The following is a 24,368-nucleotide window of genomic DNA, read 5'->3' as shown; positions in this document are numbered from 1 at the left end:
TTGGAGTGCAAATGCTCCTGTAAAGGCACACGGTTTCTCTGTGCCCCTGCTGACTCACCTCTTACCTCTTTCACCCAGCAAAGTGCCCCCACTGCGCCCGGCCCTCCAACTGACCAGCTCAGAGGTGGGAGACACTGCTCTGTCAATATGTATGCTCAGAAGCAGACCCCACCCCCACCAAATACTGTGTCCAGAACAAAAGCTACCTGTTCTCGAAAGAAGTTCCACGACAGATCAAATGTAACATACTAAGCACAAAAACTGATCCTGTGTAACCTTAGACCAGGCCTGTTCACCGTCACTGACTGATTAATTAGACAACATATAAACACCCGTGACGGACACTGTCTCCAAGAATATCCAATTATCTTACAACAGTAGCTCTCTCTGAGGGGTAGGAGTCTAGATTTCCTTTTTCTCTTTATAAATTTCAGTCCTGTTGTAAGTCTTCATAACAAGCACCTACTATTTCTATAAGAGAAGGCAATAAAAAAATGCAGAGTGAAGCAGTTCCCTTTTGCACCTCTAAGAGCTATTGCAGTGAGAGCTGACTCATCCACATCCACATGGTAATCAAGGCTGAAAACCATGAAGCATGCAAAGGTCAGCCTCGATGCTCAAAACACTGGCAAGCATAATTAAGGAGAAAACATGAGGAAAAGGTCCTTGTTATTTCCCAGCTTCTTGTTCTCCATACCGTGAATGATAAAGTTTTGTTCTGTTTTGTTTTTGAGATGGAGTTTCGCTCTTGTTGCCCAGGCTGGAGTGCAATGGCGCCATCTTGGCTCAGCACAACCTCTGCCTCCTCAGTTCAAGCAATTCTCCTGCCACAGCCTCCCAAGTAGCTGCAATTACAGGCATGCACCACCACACTTGGCTAATTTTGTATTTTCTTTTTTTTTTTTTTTAGTAGAGACAGGGTTTCCTCCATGTCAGTCAGGCTGGTCTTGAACTCCCGACCTCAGGTGATCCACCTGCCTCGGGCTCCCAAAGTGCTGGGATTACAAGTGTGAGCCACTGCACCTGGCCAGAATGTCAAAGATTCTTACCTGGTTTCAAGATTGCACAGTCTATTTAATAGAAAATTACTGACACAAGATTTTTTAAATACTTACATTCCCCAATCTCAGAGCCCTGCTCACCCCTCCCACTGACCTGAGGCATCCGTGTTGCCACCTTTGGGTTAAACCAGGTGAAACTGCTAAGAAGCCGGAGCCCCCTCCTACATCCTGGTGCTTACACAATCTCTCGTCATTTGATCTCCAAGTCTGAGATGCGTCTGCTTCCTAATCACCCATAACTCCTCAGGAGGGAAGAAGAGCAGCCCATGTATACAAGGTGAACTGTGCAGTGACAGCAGGGCTTGCCCCAAAAGGTGCCCAGGAGACGCCTGAGCAAGATGAGGTGGAGCGAGTGTCCTTGGCAAGGTAGCAGCTTCCTTATATTCTTTTCTCCTGAGCGGGAGTCTCACTACGTCGCCCAGGCTGGAGTGCAATGGCGCGGTCTCGGCTCACTGCAACCTCTGCCTCCCAGGTTAAAGCAATTCTCCCACTTCAGCCTCCCAGGTAGCTGGGGTTACAGGTGCCCACCACCACGCCCAGCTAATTTTTGTGTTTTTAGTAGAGACAGGATTTCACCATATTGGCCAGGCTGGTCTCAAACTCGTGACCTCAGATGATTCACCCACCTCAGTCTCCCAAAGTGCTGAGATTACAGGTGTGAGCCACCGCGCCCAGCCAGCTTCCTGATTTTATTCCTTATTCTTTACATCACTAGACTTCAAGATAAATGGACAGTTAAACTATGCAGCTTCCAGAATCACATGGTAGTTTCCGTGACTTTTTATGAAATGCTCCTGGTATGCATTGCAGCATTGGCGGACATTGAAACTGCCATGGTTTTCAAATGGGAATGCCATTAAACCCCAAGTGAGTGCTGGGGACCAACCCCCAGGACCCACACTATGTCAGAGGAAATCTGATTTTTCAGTGGGAATAAAGCAAATTCAAATCCATCCTCAGTAACTGTTACCTAATTTCTACATCCTCCTACTGGAATAGCAAGTACTCCTACTTCTAACGTTTTGTGGGGCTTTTTGGAGACGAGGTCCTGAGCTCAAGCGATCCTCCCGCCGCAGCTTCCCGAGCAGCTAGGACTGCAGCCGCGAGCCACCACACCTGGCTTAATGCTCTTTTAATGAGAGCTTTCCACAGTGCCTGTCCCTCCGTTCAGGGGTAAAGCCTTCAGTACCTGGCTGCCGGGAGTGCAGGTGGCTGACCACTCTAGGCGGAGTCCCCATGCCAGTGACTGCACTTGCGCTGAGGAGTGAGTGGTGTGGCCCAAGGATACGACCCCCGGAGGGCTGAACACATGCAATCACAGATTGGTAACAGGCATAAAGGCCCAGTCCCCTTGCCTAATCAGGGACAGCTCTGAGAGCTATTCCAGCTCCTGAGCCCACATTGCCACCACCTCCAGGGCCCCTGAACCCTCTGCAAAGACTGCAATGCAGCCCCAAAGCCCCTTTCTCCAGGCCTGCCGGCTGAGGGAATCCACAAGCGGGAGCTTGAGAGACGCTCAGGAAACGTTCTACATAAGACATCCTGCACCTCTCTCCTTCCAGAGCCTCCTTCCCGAGGAGCTGGCCTCAGCATGGCCTTCCCCAGTGGTGACTGCCACAGCCCACACCGGGAAGGCCCCTAGGCCGGCGGGTGGAATCTGACAACTCTTCAGTCCACACTGGGACTCAGCCAGTGGCCTGCAGGCCACTCTCCCTCTCCCATGCACGGTACCTGCCAACTCCGCTGATGCCAACACCCACAGCAGCGGGTCCTGCTCACTGCCTCCCTCCCTCCCTCGCTATCTCTAGAGCCAGGCAGTGCCACACCGAGAGAGATATGCATGCCAAGCATTCCCTGACACCACCTTCGAGAAGCAGCAGTCCAGAGCAGGCAACCAGCAAGTCCACTGCCAGACCTGTGACTGCGGGCTGTAATAAATGTCACGCAGGACACACAAGGCAGCAGGAAAGGATAAGCAGGGGAGGCCGGCAGGTGCACGTTAGTCAGGGGCTTCTCTGAGGTGCTGGGCCTGGGGCCTGTGGGTTAGCAAGAGGGGCCCACTGGCTAGACACTGAGGCCGAATCAGAAAAGGATGGCCCAGGAAGATAAGGGGGTACAGGGGCACCAGGGCGAAGTGTGGTTTGATGCTGGGGATGGAGTGCAGAATTTGGATTTCATTCTAATGACAGTGGAAGTCACCTGGTGGCTTTTAGGGGCTGGAGGGCAACATGAGTCACATTTTCTAGCTGGTGCCCCTCCTGCCCCTAAAAGCCACCAGGTGACTTCTCCTGCTATCTAGGCCAGAGGAGGCTCAATGTGCACCTGACAGTGCAGGCACAAAGCAGAAAGAGGACAGTCTGGTGCTGGAGAAGGCCGGGCGCCCACTGGCACCCTGGGTAAGATGGAAGGCAGGGGCCACATTCTGCTATGGGCACAAGGCCAGAAGAGCAGGTGCGAGGCAGCCGGTGTACCTACATGGGTGTCACCATCTAGGCCCCCGGCTTTGGCTTATGGATACATAACACATCTAAAAAAGCTTCTTACATGGATTTCAAAGTCAAACTCAGTATTTGCACCGGGGATCTGAATTTCTTCGGTGTACACTCACTCCATCTTACCACTAGTAACTAGACAACGAGCTATTGCAATGCTGTTGATTTCTTTGAAAAGTTTTGCAATATGCTGCATGTTTGTTTCTACTGGGAACTCCGATTTTGCAACCCTGTTTGCCTCTAAGTTCCCTCTCCTGGATGTCACTGGCCGTTGTCCCCAAGCTCATCCCTATTGTAGGTGAATGGGGGACAGGCAAGGGTGCAGAGGTCAACATGATGGAGGCCACACTCAGGGCAGGGAAGGACGGGGAGGGGGACATGGTCCCCGGAGCGAGAGGCCTCGGGCTCCCCAGCTTGGAGCCCTCCGAAGTTATGAATGAGCCCAGAGTAACGTGACTTGTACTGAGTCTCCCACTGGTGTCCACTGTCCAGCATTTATCAACATGGGACTCGGCTGTGGTCACATCCACAAACGACCGTGGCTATCCAATCGTTTTAGGACCGCTGTTGCTGCTGTGTAGATGGAGAGGGACCCACCGCCAGTCACAGAATCCTCGGTGCCCCGACTAAATGTCAGCACATCTCAAGTGGGTATCTTTAAGAGTCTTCAGCAGATTTTAAAGATGTGTTAAATCTACTTTTGCTTCCTGCAATGGAGATGCGTAATAATTCCTGCCTCCAAAAGTAAGGCACTGGGAACCATTGGCCGTTACACAGGTGTGCCTTTCTCACTTGCCACCAACAACAGTGGCATCCACGGCCAGAGAGTGGCCTTTCCCTAGATATGACAGTCCCGGGGCTGGGTGCAGACCCCTACCTGCATGTGCTTGATTGATGGTGGGGAGGAAGGAACCAGCATCCAGCAGCCTGGAGCATCCCAGAGCTGGGGTCTCTCAGAAGCAAAGGAGGCCTCAGAATCACCTGGGGCAGACTCCTCGCTGCTCTGCCTAGGCCTGGTGAGCAGTCTGGAGGAGGGGGTAGGATCTGGTCGACAAACCCCACTCTGGCACTCTAGGCACGCTAATCTGAGATCCAGGCTCACAGCCTAATTGGAGAAAATTGAGTGGTGAGCAACTTCCAAGAAGACTCCTGGCATATCTAAAATAGCAGCCACAAACCCCTGCCAAAGCCTCAGGCCAGCCGAAGTATTTAATATGCCTGAATTTAGAACTCCGAAAATAAAACCATTGACTTTGATTTCTCGAAACTAATACTATGACTAGACTGGAGAAAAATAAATAAATACATCAAGAAGAAACACAATGACTTCACCCAAAGATACTGTAAAAGCAACAGAAAGACAATGCACCTGCCCCAAGCAGACAGGTATCTACCAAGAGCCAGAAGCCCGAGCCTCTCCCGGAAGAGCTCGTTCAAATGCATTCAGGGTCAGGAGCACTGGTTGCCCAGCCTGTCATAACTCCTCAGGGAGACCCTCTGCTGTAGATCTCAGCCTTAGGAATGTCTGTCCTGCCTCGGACTCTGGTTCTGATGTGGCTGCTTAGGTTGGCCAGCCTCCTCTACTGGAAGCTAGGAATAAAACATGCTTTTCTCCTTGGTTTCACCTTTAAACTTGAAGCTGTGTCTCAGTGTTTCAAGTGCTCCAATGTAGGCTCTGCCTCTGAAAGAGGCTCTTATCCTGAAGAGCCAGGCTCCCTCCTGCACCTGCCCCTGGGGGCATGGCCTCCTCATCCCCATGAGTCAGCCCCACCTGTTGCTTTCACCTTTAAAGGGTGGGGTATGGTGGAAGGGTCAAAGTCCCTTCTAGCTCAGCATTATAGGGTTATTTAAGACTGTGTACTCAAGTCCTCTGAGCATTAAAAGTGGAGCCACTGGATTGGCTCCAAGCAAGGGTTAGGAAGTGAGATCCCTCAGCACCCCAGGTAGGGGTATAGGGGAACCTGGGGACTCAGCGCCTGGGGAGCAGAGAGTGTCAATGCTGCACGAAAACCTACAAGGAGAGAACCCCAGGGGCTTAGAACTCCCAGTTCCCCTTGCATTTGCTGTGATACTCATCAAATACTTGCAACAATGCAATCCATTTACCATCCAAAAAAATTAGATTGCAAAAACTAAACAAAAGTAGCATTTTTTTTTAAAAAAAATACCATAAATGGCACTATAGGTTCTGAAGAGTTCCGTGTAGCACAGAAACTCCTGGGAGAAAGGTGTAGGACGCCAGCCCACTCACTGACCAGCCACTCTCCTGGTAGCAGCCTCAGCCCTGCTGGCCGAGTCTCTGCAGGCACGAGCTGACACATCACACAAGTGTGCACGCACACACGTGCCGGATGGTCTACCAGCACCGCAGCTCTAGGACCGTTCTGAAGAGTGGAACTCTCAATTGAGTGGAAATGTTGCACATGCTCCCTTACACAGATTTGAGGTTAGGGACCTGGTCCCTATGGAGACCTGCCAATTTGGGGTCCATCAGAAATTATTTGCCTGAAACAATGAAAGCAAGAGGGGAAGTTGAGAAACAGACTTAAGACCTTCAGAATTCCCCACCTCACAGTACTGTCTTTCTCTGGTTTACAAACACACTATTGTTTTCCTGAACAAGCTATTCCGCCTGCCTCTCTGCAGTCAAAACTGTTATGTTCTATGGTTTAATGGAAACAAAATCAGTGCACCACTTTTCTGCTCACTCACTAACCTGGTACCGTGCTGGAGATCCTACAGGCTGATGAACAGCAGCAGGTTCGCGCCAGGCCTGCAGGGTGAGCTGTGCAGTGACCTGTGGACACAGCAATCTCACTCCCTCCATCACTCCTGCTCTAGCTTCCAAGTGCCCTGAACCAGCAAATGAGGAGTGTCCTTCGTGGCTATCCACCGAAGGCAGAACAGGGGCCGGCTAAGCGCAGGAGTGCTGAAGCCCCTAATTGATGGGGTAACCTTGGGCTCATTTCTTCATTGCTCTATAAGTATGTATATCTATGTAGATTTCTCCTACAGAGAACCAATCAATCCTATAGATCTATGGGACAATAACCTACTACACAGGGCTGCTGCTGGAATCGCCGCACAAATGCATGCAAAGTGCTCCCAACAGTACCCAGCTCGGCGAACGTTATGCAGGCGTGGCTGCTGCAATCACATTATCGTGACACAGCAACACACCCAGTCACGACACAGCACAGTTGGTTCTAGCCCTCAAAGAGCGCTAGCTGGTGAATGAGGGGCAGGAGAAGGGGACCCACACCTAGCCCTGCCATTTACTCTCCTGCTCCCCCGACCTGTCACGGAAGCCCCCAGTGCTCATTTCCTCCAATGAAAAATGAACAAACAATGACTTTTCTTTCAGCAGCGGCCATTCCCTTGTCTAGTCTTAACGGGTACACACATGTGGTTATGACAAAAATCTCAGCAAAAGGACAAAATGCCAATTCCCACTTCCCACCCACCTAAAACAGGAGATGTGGGATACAACAGATTCTAGCAGGGCCTGCAGTTAGATGTGGCGGGATCTGGCTTTTTCTGAAAGCAGGTTACATCTCAGCAGGGCATCCTAAGTACCCCGAGAGAGGCAGAAAGTTCTGGCAGTCTGTCTGAAGTAGAGGGGCTAGAAATGTGGGAGGTGAGTGAGTGGAGGGGACCCTCATGACTTTCCAGAGAGAACAAAAACAAAATGCTGGGAAAGGAAGAGTGAAGAGTGCAGACTCATTCCTGCACACACCCGCTCCCCAGACAGATACCACAGATCCCCAAACACCAATGAGCAAAAGAGGAGGTCACATACCTAAAATACTGACACCCCCACCCATCTACAGCCTGGCAAGACTAGAAAAGAGGTTCACAATCAGAGGGAAAGGCCGGGCGTGGTGGCTCACACCTGTAATCCCACCACTTTGGGAGGCCGAGGTAGGCAGATCACTTAAGGTCAGAAGTTTGAGGCCAACATGGTGAAACCCCGTCTCTACTAAAAACACAAAAATTAGCTGGGCGTGGTGGTGTGTGCCTGTAATCCCAACTACTCTGGAGGCTGAGGCAGGAGAGTCACTTGAATCCGAGAGGCAGAGGCTGCAGTGAGTGAGCAGATCGCACCACTGCACTCCAGCCTGCGTGAAAGAGTGAGACTCTGTCTCAACAGAAAAAAAGAAAAAAGTTCAGAAGGCAGAGATTGAGAAGAAAAACCCAAAAGCATAAATAAGAAAAATCCAGGAACACATCCTTCTGCCAGAGAGCCCAGATTCCTCAGTAACATGTACTTTGCCCTTAAAAGAGATGCCTAATGACTTAAATTATCTGACCTTCCTCATCGAGGCTAATGTCATAAATAAATCTCTGGGCACGTCCTGCAAAGGAAGGTAAGTCTGATCTGAATGAAGGTGGCATTCCTGCATTCCTGTGTATTTTGGAAACATACAAAATGAAAATTCATCAGGTCATGTAAACGATCTTTCAAACACTGGTCCTCATGTAATACATTTTTATCTGCATGTTTATCAAATTAAGCTGACATACATCCAATGTATCTGTTTGGAAACTCACCTAAAATGAACTTTAAACTGGCATCTAAGATGAAGGGCTATTACAATTTACACAAATTGGACTGTCACCCCCAAAGGTCAACTGCAAATGAAATCTGGACTCAAAGGTCCACATGGAATGACATTCCTGTATGTGAAAGGTTTGGGTTAGCACTCGCCACCCGTAACAATAAAACTGAAATCATTACACTGGATGGAACCAGAGAACTTAATCTCAGTCCAAGGGATCAATATCTATCTTGGACTTTAAAGAAATGGGAAATGTCACAAACGTCTCCTGTGGTGTGGAAAATTAACTGCCTTAAGAATGGGAATCTGTTTGATGGCAAACGCCCAGATTCTTCTGTTGAGAATGTTTACTTTTAGAGCCAGGGTGCATCCCTTCACTGGACACATGAGGAAACTGAGGCTAAGTGGGACTGTTGTCAGCCCCCACCCACCTGATCTGTAAGCTGCATGGTCAAGTGAGCAATCTCACATGTAATGAAGTCCAGCAACGTTCATCAGGGTTGAGTGGAAAGAGAATGAGGAAGATGATTATTCAAAAAGCCTTCCTACGGAGGTGGGATCATGCCATTGCACTCCAGCCTGAGCAACAAGAATTAAAGTCCATCTCAAAAAAAAAAAAACCTTCATAGGCCAGGCATAGAGCCTTGCTCAGGCCTGTTAATCCCAGCACTTTGGGAGGCAGAGGAAGGAGGTTCACTTAAGCTCAAGGGTCTCAGACCAGCCTGGACAAAACAGTAAGACCTCATCTCAATCAATCAATAATTTTAATTAGCTGGGCCTGACAGCATGTGTCTGTGGTCCCAACTTCTTGAGTGGCTGAGGTGGGAAGACTGCTTAAGCCCAGGAGGTCATGGCTGTTGTGAGTCATGATCATGCCACTGCACTCTGACCTTGGCTTCAGAGAGAGACCCTGGCAAAATAATAACAACAACAACAATCCTTCCTTGGAACCAGACTCTGGATGTCAAATTGTAATCTGTCAGCAGTATCCAAGCTCACACTCATCACTCATACCTGGATTTGACTACAAGTGTATGATTTTAATCCTCGCAGTACGATACAAGTAACGTTAGAATTTTTATTGTGGGAAACAAAGAATTCCAATATAGAAGCTATGCCTTCCCATACCGGGAACAAAGGTAAACTGAACAAATGTGACCATCTATTCACCTTGTCCAGCACCTCCTCCCTCCCGGCGGGTACCCTGTAAAGCTGGAGGCTTAGTCTACATCAGCCGCCACTTGGCGGGACTTCAGCTTTACCAGATGAAATACATCTTTAAAATTCCTAAAAAGACCTATGGAAAAAAAAAGAATCTTAGGCCCCCAAATCACTAAGCTAAAGGGAAAATTTGAGCTGGAAACTGCTTAGTACAAGCCTGCCTCCCACTCTATTCAGTCATCCCTTTGCTCACAGAGATAAATGCATCTCAGATTGCCTCCTCTGGAAAGGCTAATCAGAAATTTAAAAAAAAAATGGAAGCCCCCTCCCCACTTTGTCTTCCAACATCTCTACTAAAAATATAAAAACATTAGCCAGGCATGGTGGCACGCCCCTGTAATCCCAGCTACTCGGGAGGCTGAGGCAGCAGAATCTCTTGAACCTGGGGGCAGAGGTTGCAGTGAGCTGAGACTGCACCACCGTACTCTAGCCTGGTCAACAGAGCAAGGTTCCTTCTCAAACAAAACAACACAACACAAAACAAAATCCCCGAAAACAGAGTCCTGGCTCCAGATGCCTTATTCTTGGCCACTAAGCTAGTTCAGGGTAACAATGAATTATCCAGCCTGAGGCCGAACGCGGTGGCTCATGCCTGTAATCCCAGCACTTTGGGAGGTCGAGGCAGGCAGATCACGAGGTCAAGAGATCGAGACCATCCTGGCCAGCATGGTGAAACCCCGTCTCTAATAAAAATATAAAATTTAGCTGGGCACGGTGGCACACGCCTGTAGTCCCAGCTACTCGGGAGGCCGAGGCAGGAGAATTGCTTGAACCCGGGAGGTGGAGGTTGCAGTGAGCCGAGATTGTGCTACTACACTCCAGCCCGGTGCCTGGCGATGGAGCAAGACTCTGTCTCAAACAACAACAACAACAAAAAAAAGAGTAAAAGAAAAGGGGGAAAGGGGGAAGGGGGGAAAGGGGGAAAGGGGGGAAGGAGGAAAGGGGGGAAGGCGGGAAGGGGGGAAGGGGGGAAGGGGGGAAGGGGGGAAGGGGGGAAGGGGGAAGGGGGGAAGGGGGGAAGGCGGGAAGGGGGGAAAGGGGAAGGGGGGAAGGGGGAAGGGGGAAGGGGGGAAGGGGGAAGGGGGGAAGGGGGAAGGGGGGAAGGGGGGAAGGGGGGAAGGGGGAAGGGGGGAAGGGGGAAGGGGGGAAGGGGGGAAGGCGGGAAGGGGGGAAGGGGGAAGGGGGGAAGGGGGGAAGGGGGAAGGGGGGAAGGGGGGAAGGGGGGAAGGGGGAAAGGGGGGAAGGCGGGAAGGGGGGAAGGGGGGAAGGGGGAAAGGGGGGAAGGCGGGAAGGGGGGAAGGGGGGAAGGGGGGAAGGGGGGAAGGGGGAAGGGGGGAAGGGGGGAAGGGGGGAAGGGGGAAGGGGGGAAGGGGGGAAGGGGGGAAGGGGGGAAGGGGGGAAGGGGGGAAGGGGGGAAGGGGGAAGGGGGGAAGGGGGGAAGGGGGGAAGGGGGGAAGGGGGGAAGGCGGGAAGGGGGGAAGGGGGGAAGGGGGGAAGGGGGGAAGGCGGGAAGGGGGGAAGGGGGGAAGGGGGGAAGGGGGAAGGGGGGAAGGGGGGAAGGGGGGAAGGGGGGAAGGGGGAAGGGGGGAAGGGGGGAAGGGGGGAAGGGGGAAAGGGGGGAAGGCGGGAAGGGGGGAAGGGGGGAAGGGGGGAAGGGGGGAAGGGGGGAAGGGGGGAAGGGGGGAAGGGGAAAGGGGGGAAGGCGGGAAGGGGGGAAGGGGGGAAGGGGGGAAGGGGGGAAGGGGGAAAGGGGGAAGGGGGGAAGGGGGGAAGGGGGGAAGGGGGAAGGGGGAAGGGGGGAAAGGGGGAAAGGGGAAAGGGGAAAAAGGACCCAGCTTGAAAGGAGTCCACGATGAATGCATTGTTATTTCTATATTAAAGCAGACCAAGAAAAAAACAGTGCTGACAGCATTCTGTGACACGGTGTAAAGTGTGCAAAGTGAACAGACCCTTCACGGGATGGAAGGCACGCACACATGGAAAACAGTACATTTCCCCAATACTGTAATTCCCACCCACCGATCTGTTAATCTACTTTTACAAGTCAACTGGGGTCCTAAGTGCACGTTATTTAGTAAGTACTGGTCAATGCTAACTGTGCATATGAAAATTAAAACTATATTATATTTTTAGGTGCATATTGTACTCCACATTTATTTGTGAACTTGAAATCTAAGTCTCAAGAATGAGTGAACAAAGCCTTTAAATTTTTTTTGTTTTTTTTGAGATGGAGTCTCGCTCTGCGACCCAGGCTGGAGTGCAATGGTGCGATCTCGGCTCACTGAAACCTCGTTATCCTGGGTTCAAGTGGGTCTCCTGCCTCAACCTTCCAAGTAGCTGGGATTACAGGCACGTACCACCACAGCTGGCTAATTTTTGTATTTTTAGTAGAGACGGGGTTTCACCATGTTGGTTAGGATGGTCTTGAACTCCTGACCTCGTGATCCACCCGCCTTGGCTTCCCAAAGTGCTGGAATTACAGGGGTGAGCCATCCCACCTGGCCCAAAGCCTTTAAACTTTAACAGGTCTCTGAAAAAATAATGGTTCTGCACGTGTCTGCCTGTCCACGTGTCGGCTATGTTGGGGGAAGGGAGGAGAGCCAGTGGTTCACCGGCTAGAGACAAGGTGGCAGGACAGAGCACCAGGTCTGCAGGAACCCCTCTTCCGCTCCAGCGCCTGCTTCCTCCTTGGGAGCCATGTAGGAAGGCAGTGACAAAAGGACTACAATTCTCAGAGCCCAGCGAACTGCCCAGCTGAGAGGAAGTAGGAAAAACACAGCTGGCTGCATCCTGAACTGCAGCTGTGAGCACGGTCATCCTGTCTGGGTTCATGGTCCCAGTATCAGCTCAGGTGTTCAGAGGGGGAAGCTGGCCCACGAAGTGTGGAGTGGGACTCAGCTGAGCCTCTGTGGGCTGGCAGACACTCTCTGCCCACCAGGCCAGGTGCTTCTGGTGAGGCCTGAAGATGAGGATATGTATAAGGACAGCATTCCCAACAAGGAGAAGCTTGGGCAGGAGACCCACGCCAGGAAGCTGGCAGATACAGCCAGCTGCACACACCTATGCAGGTACACTAACCACCATCAGCACCAGCCAAAATGGATGTCACCTGCTCCCCTCCAAGGACAAGACACAAAAGAAGCCAGCCTTCTGCCCTCAGTGCCTCCCCACATGACTTCAAGAGGCTGCCTGGGACCCCTTCCCCAGGCCCACAAAGAGCCACAGAGCAGAGATGGGAGGATCACACATCAAGTCACCTGAGACTGGTCCAAACGGACACAAGGGCATTTCCCAAGTCCCAGCTTCCAGAAGGCGCTGCAGGGGCCCCTGACCCCTGTAGGCGCCAGCATTCACACTCAAGCCCTGCCCTGTCCCACCCCACAAGGGCTCAGGCCCAACACTTCTCCCACAGCCAAATCAAGGCCCAAATCCTTGAATTCTTAATAATTTAGCTTATTTCCATGGACAAAGCAGATCTTATCAATCTTCCATGAATATATATTTAATTACCACTGTTCAGTCACAAGACATGGGTAGCTTCGAGGAAGGCCGGTCATGGGGCTGGCTCCCTGTGCTCCCGTCTCTTGCATATAAAGCTCAAGCTCCTCTCACTGCAGTTGCTTGCTGGCACTACAGCTTGTGACATTATCTGAGTTTATAGCATTATCTTCAATGATTAAGCCAGGGTGCTTTTTATCCACAGTAGTCACACGTTACTTACAAATGACAGTCGAAATGTCAGCTTCAGTACTACACAGATCCAAGGAACACCATTCGCATCATTATATTAGAAACCTAAATATTTGAAAATACGGAATTCAACAAATGACCTTTAGTACACTCCACTGAAACAAACCTGATAAATGCGTTGTGTCAGCGCTTTCTTACTCCGAAGACTGAAAGCCGTGCCCCACAAGGACTACCTATCAGTATCCTCTAAAATCTCAAGAGCACAGATTACTCCGCTTTCCAGGCAATGCTCTCTGGTGCCAACCCTCGGGGAGAAGGCACAGCGGGGATTATGAAAGGTAACGTCGGGACGCAGCACTCAGACTAGCTTTCCAAAATAAACACATACTTGGCGGGTACCAGGAATGAGACGAATCCATATGCTACCAAGGGATCGTCACTTCTCCAGTTCTGTGAATAAAAGGGGTGGGCGGGAGACTAAGCCAAAGGGAAAGAGAGAACTCTATTCTCTCCGTTTATAATTCTAAGGTGACCGCGATCAATAATGTTAAAAGAAGTGGTTAAACTCAAGATCATGAGGAAACACAGGAGAAAGCAGTGAAAACAAAATACAAGGTTAGCTTATACGTGTAGCTCCGGGATATAAGAAATCCACCCGGGCAAACGTATACTCACATAGTAACTATAAATGCAAATACGGCCACGTACATGATGTTTCTATTTTTAGGCCTTTTGCAAACCCCGTATTACAGGTAAATGGAGTAAAGCCAAGAAAGATATGGTGCTGGGCTGCACGGTGACCAACACTTCTCCCACAGCCAAATCAAGGCCCAAATCCTTGAATTCTTAATAATTTAGCTTATTTCCACGGACAAAGTAGATCTTATCAATCTTCCATGAATATATATTTAATTACCACTGTTCAGTCCCACGAGGTGGGCAGCGCTCAGGGATGGAGATGACTAGTCACAATCGCCTCACTAACCAAAGTATTGCTGTCAAGACTAAACCCACTCCACCGAATCAAGACACTCTGCTTTCTCCAAGTGGCCACTTAAATATGTTCCTACAAGCAACAGAAAAAACATTCTTTCTTTCTTGCCACCATCATTGTATTATCTACACACCTGAAATCAGTTTTTGAGTCAAGGCTTTGTACAGGGAGAATCCAATTAAGATCATGGCCAGCCACCACTCACCACCTGGATACCCAGAGGACAAATGGCATCGGTACAGAGAGGGGCTTTATAGCCAAACAGGAGCCCAGGCAGCACTACTGCGGGGCTGGCAGGTGGGAGAGGGAGAGTGGGGGCAGGGACTTTCCACTCAGCACCTTGCAGCTGGCAGGCAGAACTCTTACTGCATCTCAGGTTGGCCAGCAGAATACACCAGGATCCCAAGGTGGAGCCGGAAGGCAGGCAGGCAGGCAGGCAGGACAGTCCAAGGAGGCTCCAGACAAATACCTTCCTTTAAATCTGGTAAACTACCCTGAGAGAAGACCAGGTACAAAAATCAAATCTCAGATCCCGAACGGACTCTAGACCTTGAAAACTAGAAATGACTCCCTAATTCTGAGCCCAAATCCATTTTCCTTTAAGTTTCCGTAACCAGTGCTAGATACTGTCTTTCCTATGTCTGTTTCTCTAGTGCTAGGAGCGAAGCCTCCATGCTTCAGTCTCCTCTTCCAAATTACACATCCACAGTGTCTTAATGAACTTGGCTTCCAGAGCATTCTATGAACCAGATCAGGAGAGCAGAGCAGACATCTACAAACAAATCCAAAAGAGAACAGAATCTCAGAAGGTTGGGATTCTAGTTTGGCAACTAAAATAACCGGAAGAGTGAGATATCCAAGTACCCTGATCTGTCAACGGGCTGCACTGGCACCAGAGGAGAAAGAGCTGGCACCATGCAGGCCCACCAGCAGTAAGTGACTGTGCCCACTCCGAAGGCTGCTGCTCTGAGAGTACAGGGAAGCAAGTCACAAATGCGCATCCTGCTTCGAATATCTCACAGAACAACTGGTTTGCCTTTTTTTTTTTGGTAAAGAGGTAAGGGGGCAGAAAGGCAGAAACTGGATAAACATTGCCCCCTCCCTCACCTTCACCAACAGAGTTGACATGTGAGTGATTCTGATCCTGCGTAAGAGTCAGAGAGAGCAGGGGCTGCGTCAGAAAGGCTGGCAGCCTTGTTCGCTGAGGCAATCTCAAGTGCCTGACAGTCAGCAGACCAGCTCAAAGAAGCCCTTGCAATGACAGGCACAGAGTCAGAGGGAACACCAGATTCCCTTGACAATCACCTCAGACAAATGACCATCCACTCGAATGACGCCCCCAAAGGCCACACTGAGAATAAAGGAGCGTTCCTGTGTGTTGACCAGAACACCCAGCACACGATGTCACGTGAAAGCTTGGACTTCACAATCACACCAGAAACAGATTCAAAACATTTTAACCATTTCCAACAAGGGACAGTATAGGAAAGCAACCATCATTTTATCCTCCCCTTCCAAAGACCAAAATGCACCTCATAAAAATTATCTTCATTTGTTGGATAAGGAGAGGCCGAAACAATCCCTTCACAAGCCTCTCACTGGTACGCCCTGGTACTGAATGAGAGAGCAGAGTACTCCCATCTTCTGGCCCAGGGAAGCGTGCTGTCTGGTAAGCTTTCTGAGTCTGTAGCGCTGTTAGTGACGTCGCGATTAAAAATCAATTCGGAAAATGAAAACAACAAAAGATTATAAGAAAACAAAGGGCCAAGACCCATCTTTGAATTAAAACTAACTAAAGGAAATTATAGGAGCAGCTACATTAATGTCTTAACGGGAGAACAGAGAACTAGCAAAGGTGAATGCACGTATCCACAATGAGAAACAGTTCTGGGGGTAACACCAACAAACAAGGAAACATCAACACCACAACAGATTCTAATTTGGGCTGAACAAAACCTAAACCAAAACAATCATGGGCAGATGGTACTTCTTTCAAAACAATGAAAAGACAATAATCTCCCCCCTTTTTGCTAATCTGTTGACCTTAATACCAATTCCGTTCTTAATCACCTGGCGACATGAGTGTAGCGGTACGCACTGGATCTCATCACAAGACGACCCTCAATAAATAAACCTTCTTTCATTATTTTCCTCACTGTGACATCATTTTAAGTTAATATAATTGTTTCAGATCATTATAGGAAAACAAGTTGACAGCAGCCTAAAGGAGAATTCCTATCAGAAACGAAAACCAGGGACCAAAAACATTCTTCAAAAAAAACCAGACAACACTCATTATAGAAACAGTAACAGAGCAAACGAAACTCATTACAGAAATAGTAACATCCTGTTTTATGCTTAGTGTCAGCATTAGTTATAAAGATCTGGGGAACAGGAATACATTCTGAGCAATTAACTACAAAAATCCCAACCACCTTGCTGGTGAAGTCTTCCCTGCTGGTAAACTCCTACCCATCCCACAAGGTCCAGCTCATTTACACCTCTGTGAGGTCCTCATTAACCCCATCCCATTAACTCAAGGACACTGAATTCACTCTCTCCTAGTTCTCTCATTAGTTCCTCCCACAAACATTAGCTGGGCATGGTGGTGCACGCCCGTAGTCCCAGGCAAACATTTACTAAAATCTATGTGCCAAGCACAGTGCCCACACTCTGCAGTATACAGAGAAATGATACATGCTTCATGCCCAGGAAGGACTCACTTGTTAGAAGTGGCAGGCATGTATTCTGTTATAGCAGCCCAAAGAAAAAAACCTGGCAGGCATTTGCACTCTGGGACTAGTGCTCCATCGGAGATAGGCTGTGCAGAGGACAGTCATATCTTCCCTCCGCTACCCCGTGAGGCTGTGATTCAATCTTTTCCGACTCCTCCAACATGCTATGACCTCAGAGGACAGGAGCTGCGCTCTGGTTAGCTCCAGCTCCGTCTGCCTAGTAAATTCAGAACACACCATAGAAACGAAATGTTTATTAATGCATTAGAATGATAATAAGATTACTTTAAAAAGGCCAGGCCCAGTGGCTCACACCTGTAATCCTAGCAATTTGGGAGGCCAAGGCAGGCAGACCACGAGGTCAGGAGTTCGAGACCAGCCTGGCCAACATGGTAAAACACCATCTCTACTAAAAATACAAAAATTAGCCAGGCATGGTAGTGGGTGCCTGTAATCGCAGCTACTCGGAAAGCTGAGGCAGGAGAATTGTTTGAACCTGGGAGGGCAGAGGTTGTAGTGAGCCTAGATCACACTACTGTACTCCAGCCTGGGCAGTAAGAGTGAAACTCCATCTCAAAAACAAAACAACACAACAACAAAAACACCACTACTGGTGCTATATAATTGGGTCTTACAGCTCCAAACAAAAGGTAATTGTTCGTCATATAACCCAACAATTTGCCGCAATGTAACTGTGACAACTGGAGGACCTCTGGAGCAGATGTACTTCTGAGCACTGCCCAGGTGGCAGGATGTTCCAGCCCAGGTCATCAAAGAGAAAAATGTTTACAGGTGACCTGTGCTGAAACTCCAACCTAAGGAAATCAACACAGCAAGACACAGCCCACAGTGGCGGCTTAGAAGGTTCCTGGCTGACCTTCAGAGCAGCTCTTCCCTGTTCCCCAAGTACAACTGCTCTGTCTCCAGAACAATGTTAGCCCTAAGCAAAAATAATGAGAAGTTTCCTAAATTGCTCTCTGGAGTCATTTACAAAAAGCAAGCAAACTCTATCTAGGAATGTTCAATTGTAACAACAAGACTGTAGATAATCAAGTCTAATAATAGAAGACTGTAATCTGTTCAAAATGTTTCAAATGAGAAACACTGAATTACATAGTTGCTTTTCAAGTAAATGTCCTTTTCATTAATAAACTTAAAAATCAAAATGTATCAAGTTGTTTCAGTGGTTTTATTTAATTGCTGTGTCACTTTCTCCACTCAAGGAGGTTAATTTAAAAAGCAGGCTGGGCGCAGTGGCACATGCCTGTAATCCCAACACTTTCGGAGGCCAAGGTAGGCAGATCCTGAGGTCAAGAGATAGAGACCAGCCTGGCCAATATGGTGAAACCCTGTCTCAACTAAAAATAAAAAAATTAGGCATGGTAGTGTGCGCCTGTAGTCCCAGCTACTCGGGAGGCTCAGACAGGTGACTCTCTTGAACACAGGAGGCAGGTTGCAGTGAGCCGAGATTGCGCCACTCTCCTCCAGCCTGGCGACAGAGCCAGACTCCATCTCAAAAACAAAAACAAACAAAATATCACCCTACAGTAATTGAGTGATATAAATCAATGGAATCAGAAATTAAAGAACAAAGCCACTCATAAAATGTGCTGTCAAAAACCAGTTGTAAATTACTAATTTAAAAAGCTAACCTCAGTAAGAGGTGTCAATGAATCACTTTATTACTGTAATCAATCCTCCCAGACAGCATGAGAACATAAAGACATTCAGAGCTATGCTCTGAATGGGCATAGCTAGTGTGGGCTTCACTCACCCCTCGGCTGGCTCCAAGGCCGGCCCAGACAGCACCCACTGAGATGCAGAGAGCATGCGCCGCAAGGGGACACTTTACATCATTAATCATTTATTACTTGATCTTTTCTTGTATTAAATTATACTGTGTCAATGGACTCTGCCCTAATACATGTGCATCAGGTAACACAAAGCTGCCCTTGATCTGACATCGGGTCTTTCCAGAATGTCTGCTGGCTCGCTGCTGTCCGTTGCCAGCCTTACAGAGAGGGAGCAGCCCGTAAGCTGGCGAAGCAACTGTTCCGCGTTATGAGGAAGAACCAGGAAGAGCCTAAATAGACAAGTTCCAACAAAGATCAGAGAGTACAGGGAATCCTCCTACAAAGGTAGGTGTTCCAGTCCTTTTATCCTTAATGCCTTGAGTGAAGAATACAGGCAAATGAAAGGCACCCGTATGTAGGAGCCTGTGTGTGCTTTAAAATAAGACTCCAGCCATCTTGCTTCCCTGTGCTAATGGAAATACCTTGCCAGAGCCTAAGCATTTAACTCCAAGAAGCCAGATAGGCTATTTAATGCAATGATTACTTGGTCTTCGGTTTCATGTGGCCGATTCGAACATTTAATAGCTGTTTTAAAGGTGATGAAAAGATCCTAACAGAAAGAAAACCTGCACCAACTGATGTCACCCCTACTTTCCTTTGTATTTTCAAGGACTCCAAATTTTAAAACATTATGGCCAAGATTTAGAAAAAGCCAGTGGTGCTTCTCATGACGCTTAGCATGTTACAGATCTACAATAGTTTCTCAATCTGAAATCTAAAAAGGTCTCAGAAGAGAACTTCTTTTCATAAATGGTTTCCAAATTATTTTGGTGGCAAAACCTGAGACTGTCATGAGGCTATTTTTAGTCACCGTTTCACGGAGTGTGGTTATCTCAGGCTTTGCTGCAAAATACTAGTGTGTGATTACAGGGTGCCACCCAACCTCACAGGTAGTGTTCTGTAACACACCATTTTACCTTCCTGAAATCCAAAATTTCTGAGTCCCACCTGGCTGCAGTGGTTTGGGGACCGACATCCTATGGACATTTACAGGGAAACTGAGCTTGGGCTCTACTGCCACTGACTGTTACCATAGAGACTCTAACTTGAATTCAAAATCTTATTTAAACAGCGTCTGAATTCTGAATTTATGTCATAGGAAGCAAATGTGTAAAGACTGGGGAAGTACGATAAAATGAGAAGCTGTGGTATCTGTGAGGGCTGCACCTTTTACCTCTAACAGACACTGGCATCAGCAAGGTCCTGGGAATACTGACATTTCAGACATTTTAGCCAAAGGCAAAGAATTTATACAGCTGAAAGATGTAAGTTCTCTGAGCATGGGATCACCTAGAAGTTCAGAACACAGTGAGGCCGAGTTCTGACCATGTGCGCTGGAATGCAGTTCATCAAATTTACATTTTTCAATACAACCCACAATGCTAGTAACGCTGTGTCTCAGACCAAAGTAATTCCACCCAGAGAAGGACCGACCACAGGGACAAACTGAGCATTACTCTAAACATTCCAACACACTTCACACCCTTACTACCAATCTACTACCAATCCATTTGACCAGAGGAAATATCCAAACCCCAAATGCTTTTAACTCGTATCAAGAGGGACCACAATGAAATGCGTTCTCTCTAAAACATGTCTGTGCATTTCTCTTTCTCCCTCTGTGATACAAACTTGTCTGGAACCCAGGCAGCTAATTACTGTTTTCTTCAAAGTCCACAGAACAAAGATGCAAGCCTGCTATTAGAGAACTGGGACCTTCAGGCCTGAACTTCCTCTGAATACCAATGATGACAGAAGCAACTTCCTGCAAATCAATTCTTCATTTTTTTTTCAGATGTCGTCTTGCTCTGTGGCCCAGGCTGGAGTGCAGTGGTGCGATCTCTGCTCATTGCAACCTCTGCCTCCCAGGCTCAAGCGATTCTCCTGCCTCAGCCTCCCAAGTAGCTGGGACTACAGACGCGCCTCCACACCCAGCTAATTTCTTATTTTTATTTTTTAGTAGAGACAGGGTTTCACCGCGTTAGCCAGGATGGTCTCCATCTTCTTGACCTCGTGATCCGCCCGCCTCGGCCTCCCAAAGTGCCGGGATTACAGCACCTGGCCCGCGCACACCAATTCTTTTAACAAAATAACATGCATCACTTCTTAATATTTGAAGAGAATGCATGAAGGGGTGAGATAATGCTTGGAGTAAAATACAGGGCCTTCTACAGTAAGTGCTCCAAGGGAAGTTAAAACAAGATGTGCCATGGCAAGCTAAACACTAAGTGTGGCAACAGGTAACCACATATTCTCCCTAGTGAAACAGGTCAGACTTGAACATCACTGCACATGCAACTGCTTGGTTTCAACCATCCTCTGTCACATATGGAGGATCATTAGAAGCATATTGAAGCATGACCATTTTATCTTCACTTTACCTTAAAGATACTTCAATAAGGACAGTCACTTCTTTGCACTGGTTGGTTTTAATATAGACTCTAGGGGCAGTCAGCTGACCTGTTAAATAAGTCAATTTCGGATGAATACTCTCTCCAGAGGTGAGTTACACAGCAGTCTGAGCTTCTAATCAAAAGCCCACTCTCCAACTACCTTTATCTGTAGCAGCCAAGTTAAGTAATTCAGATAAGAGATAAGATGAATAACTTTTTTGTTGGTAAATGCATGGCCACATGTCTGTGACCACAGTATCTTCAGGCATACATCCCCCACCCACGAGAATAGGGTGTAGCAATCTAGTCCCACCTTCCACCCTGGACCTCCCCTCTGGGTGATTCACAATTGATGGAGTCTGTGTTTCGAGGTTTCTGGAGGCTCTGACCCCCAAATGCTACCAAAAGGTTAACCGATTCCTGCAGTGGAAAAACAGATCTGGCTAGGGACCCCTCCTTGCAAAGTCCTCTTAAGGGAACAGAGACCTGAGGTTTCAGGAAAGGCTACAGGGCTGCGATTTTCCTGCCCCTTTTCTGGCCTGCATTATTAGGAAACAGAATCCGGTCTCAGTCTCGCTCTCCCCATTTAGACGCCACCTGGCAGGGAAGCCATAGCAAGAGAGGCCTCTGTCCCGCCACGGGACCCCCACCGTAGCGAAGTGTCTTTACAGCCAGCTCAATACCGAGGGCCAGGGAGTCAGTTGGGGCCACACCACAGTATTCACAGATGGTAACACCAACAGGAGACTCGAGGCAGGGAGGGGCGCCAGGATGAATGCCGGCCAGGCAGCTAGCTACACCTGTGCGGCAGCAGCCGGGGAGCCTCGGCTCCCTAGGGCGGCCCCACAGGTGTCGCGGGCAGCCAGCTCAGGACCCGCTCCCGCAGAAGGCCAAGCCAGCACGCGAAGAAGGCCGGCACCGCATGGCAGGAAGACCTCTCCCCGGTCGAGCTCGCCTTGATGGAGGTGGTGGACCCCGAGGGGCACCAGCACGCACAGCCAGGTGTAGAGGCAGCTGGAAAACCCAGGACCGCTGCGCCCTGCTGGGGAAAACCGCAGTACACGAGTTCGCATCCTTCAAGGCCACGTGCTGGCTCCCGACCCGGGAGGGAGGGTCCCGTAGCCGCGGTGGAGCCGGCCAGTCCCCACCACGCGCCTCTTCCCGCCCTGGTACCCCCGGCCACGCTGCCCACCTCTGCGTGGCGAGCCGTCGATGCTCTCCGCGCTGGACGAGTGCGTCTCGGCCGGGGGCCGCCGCAGACTGAAATAGCCGCGCGGCCGCGAGGCTCCGCTCCTTGGGGAGGGCCCGCCGCCCGGGCCCCCGTCCCTGCGTGCGAAGATGCCGCTGAAAAAGCGTAGCAGCCGGTGCTCCGAGGCCGCGCCGTGCCCGGCCGCCGCCCGCGCGCGTTCAAGCCGCTGCAGGTCGCTGTTGTCCAGCGTGCGATTCTTGCTCTTGCTGCGCTCCCAGCGCTCCAGGTCCGAGAGCGCATCGTTCTTGCTAAGCACCTCGCCCACGTCCAGGGTGTTACGCTTCTCCGAGGCGGGCTGCGCGGCGGCCGCGGGCTCCAGGGTGGCCCCGGCCGCGGCCTCATCCTCAGGCGCCCAGGCCAGGCTCCCGGAGCTGCTGTGGCGCCTCTCGCCGCCCAGCGCCCGGACCCGCGGCGCCTCGGACCCGCTCCAGTGCCTGAAGCTCAGGCTCCGCCGCAGGGGCGCGGCCCGAGCGCCCTCCATGTCTGGGCTGCCGGGCGCTGGCGAGCCGCGTCCCTCCTCCTCCGCCGGAGCGCTGCCGGCCAGATCCGCGGGCTCCAGGCCGCGTGTGCACGGCCGGAGCCGCCCCAGCTCCAGCTGCCCGGTGCTGCGGGTGCGGAAGGTGCGGAAGTCCCAGGCGCGCGGCCGGAGGCCCTCCGGGTCCTCGGCCCCCTCCGGATCCTCGGCGCCCTCTGCATCCTCGGCCTCCTCCTCTAGGCGCCCGGGCGCGTCCGGGGAGCGCGCGGGCCGAGTCCGCCGAGCCGGGCGTGGGTCGGGGCCACCGGGGCCAGGCGCGGCCAGCTGCTCCTTCCTGACCATGGTGACGGAGATGCGGTAGACCGTCTTTCTGGGGGGCGTTCCGCGCGGCATCGCGTCCGCAGGGGGCGACGCGGGCTCGCCGCTGCCGTCCAACAAGTACATGTCGCTCGCGCCCTGGGGCCCCGCCGCATCCAGCGAGCCCGCGGGCCGGGGCGCGGGACCAGGCGGAGAGGGCGGGCGGGCCAGGAGTGTGGCCCACGCCCCCCCCCCCCGCCCCCGGTCGCCGAGAGGGCCGCGCTCAGGCTGCGGGGACGGCGCCCCTGGCACCCGCCGGCCCGTGCACCGCGCCGCCCGAGTGCCGGGGTCCGGGCCCGGGGCGCCGAGCCATGGGCCGGCTGGGCCAGGCGGGGCGGCTGGTCAGGCGCGAGGGCGCTCTCGCCGACAGGTGCGGCCGCGGTGCGCAGGGCCCAGGGCGGGCGGCAGCGCCCACGGCTTCATTGTCTACGGCGCGGGACCCGTGCGCATCCTCCCGCCCCGGCTACAGAGCTTGGCGGTTCCGCAGCCTCCGCCACTCCCTGGGCCCCAGGACGCGCGGGCAGCTGCGCCGGCTGCAGCCGAGGGGTGGCGGGCGGCGGGCGGAGGTTTAAAATGGAAATGCGCGCCGGGGCGGGGCGGGGCGGGGCGGGCGGCGGGGGCCGACGTGCAGGGACCGCGGGCCGCGCGCCCAGCGGGCTGGTCGAGTCCCGGGAGCGCGGCGGCCGCGGCGGCAGCGAGCGCGGCGGCGGGCAGGCCCAAGCGCCGGAATGGATCGGCGCAGCGCGGACCGGAGCCTCCGGAGGGGCCTAGCCCAGCACCAGTCTGCACCCTAAACCCACCACACTCCAGGACTTGGCCTGCAGAAACAAAACGAGGGGCAACTCTCACCTGTTGCGTGTTTATGTGAGGCATCTTTTCTCACCATGCAGCCTCCAAGATGCAATTCAAGCGACTTGTTTAAAAATAAAGTATCTTTGGTATCTGTTACCCCTGACCTCACCTCGGAACAAGTGGGCTTCCAGGAAGACAAGAACAAAGAGATGTGACTGCGAGGGGTGGGTGTGGTTCACACCGATGCCCTCCCAGCGAAGGGCCACAGTCTTCTGTGGCCTGTCTCCTAAAATAATTCTGTCTTTATTGTTTTCATTTTCAATTAGCAATAATCTCACCCCAGATGAACCTCCATGGTTACAATACTGCCTCTGTGCAAAGCTTCTAAAATAATCTTGGACGGTTATTTTACCAATGTGTGGGGAAAGATTCCTTAGAGGTAAGCCCTTGTTCCCCATGACAGCAGGCAGGAGAATACTGCTGTTAATGGTAAGAAC

General features: G+C 51.0%; 1 protein-coding gene across 15 annotated transcripts in view; it reads right to left on the bottom strand.

The window, feature by feature from the left end:
- The window catches only part of AGAP1 (ArfGAP with GTPase domain, ankyrin repeat and PH domain 1), a 639,539-nt gene that overhangs the window by 442,429 nt on the left and 172,742 nt on the right, over positions 1–24,368 (bottom strand). For 9 of the 15 annotated variants that reach the window (XM_035306605.3, XM_035306607.3, XM_035306610.3 and 6 more), the window contains exon 1: positions 22,191–23,265. The exons of the other annotated variants lie outside the window; for them this stretch is intronic. In XM_035306605.3, coding sequence (XP_035162496.1) covers positions 22,191–23,166 — 976 coding nt within the window. In that variant the 5' untranslated portion in view covers positions 23,167–23,265. Of the gene's footprint in view, positions 1–22,190; positions 23,266–24,368 lie in introns of those variants that run through there. 15 annotated transcript variants of the gene reach the window in all.

Source organism: Callithrix jacchus, chromosome 6, assembly GCF_049354715.1.
Source record: "Callithrix jacchus isolate 240 chromosome 6, calJac240_pri, whole genome shotgun sequence".
Taxonomy (NCBI): domain Eukaryota; kingdom Metazoa; phylum Chordata; class Mammalia; order Primates; family Cebidae; genus Callithrix; species Callithrix jacchus.
Note: the sequence above shows the minus strand (reverse complement) of the source record. Positions and strands in the feature narration are given on the sequence as shown.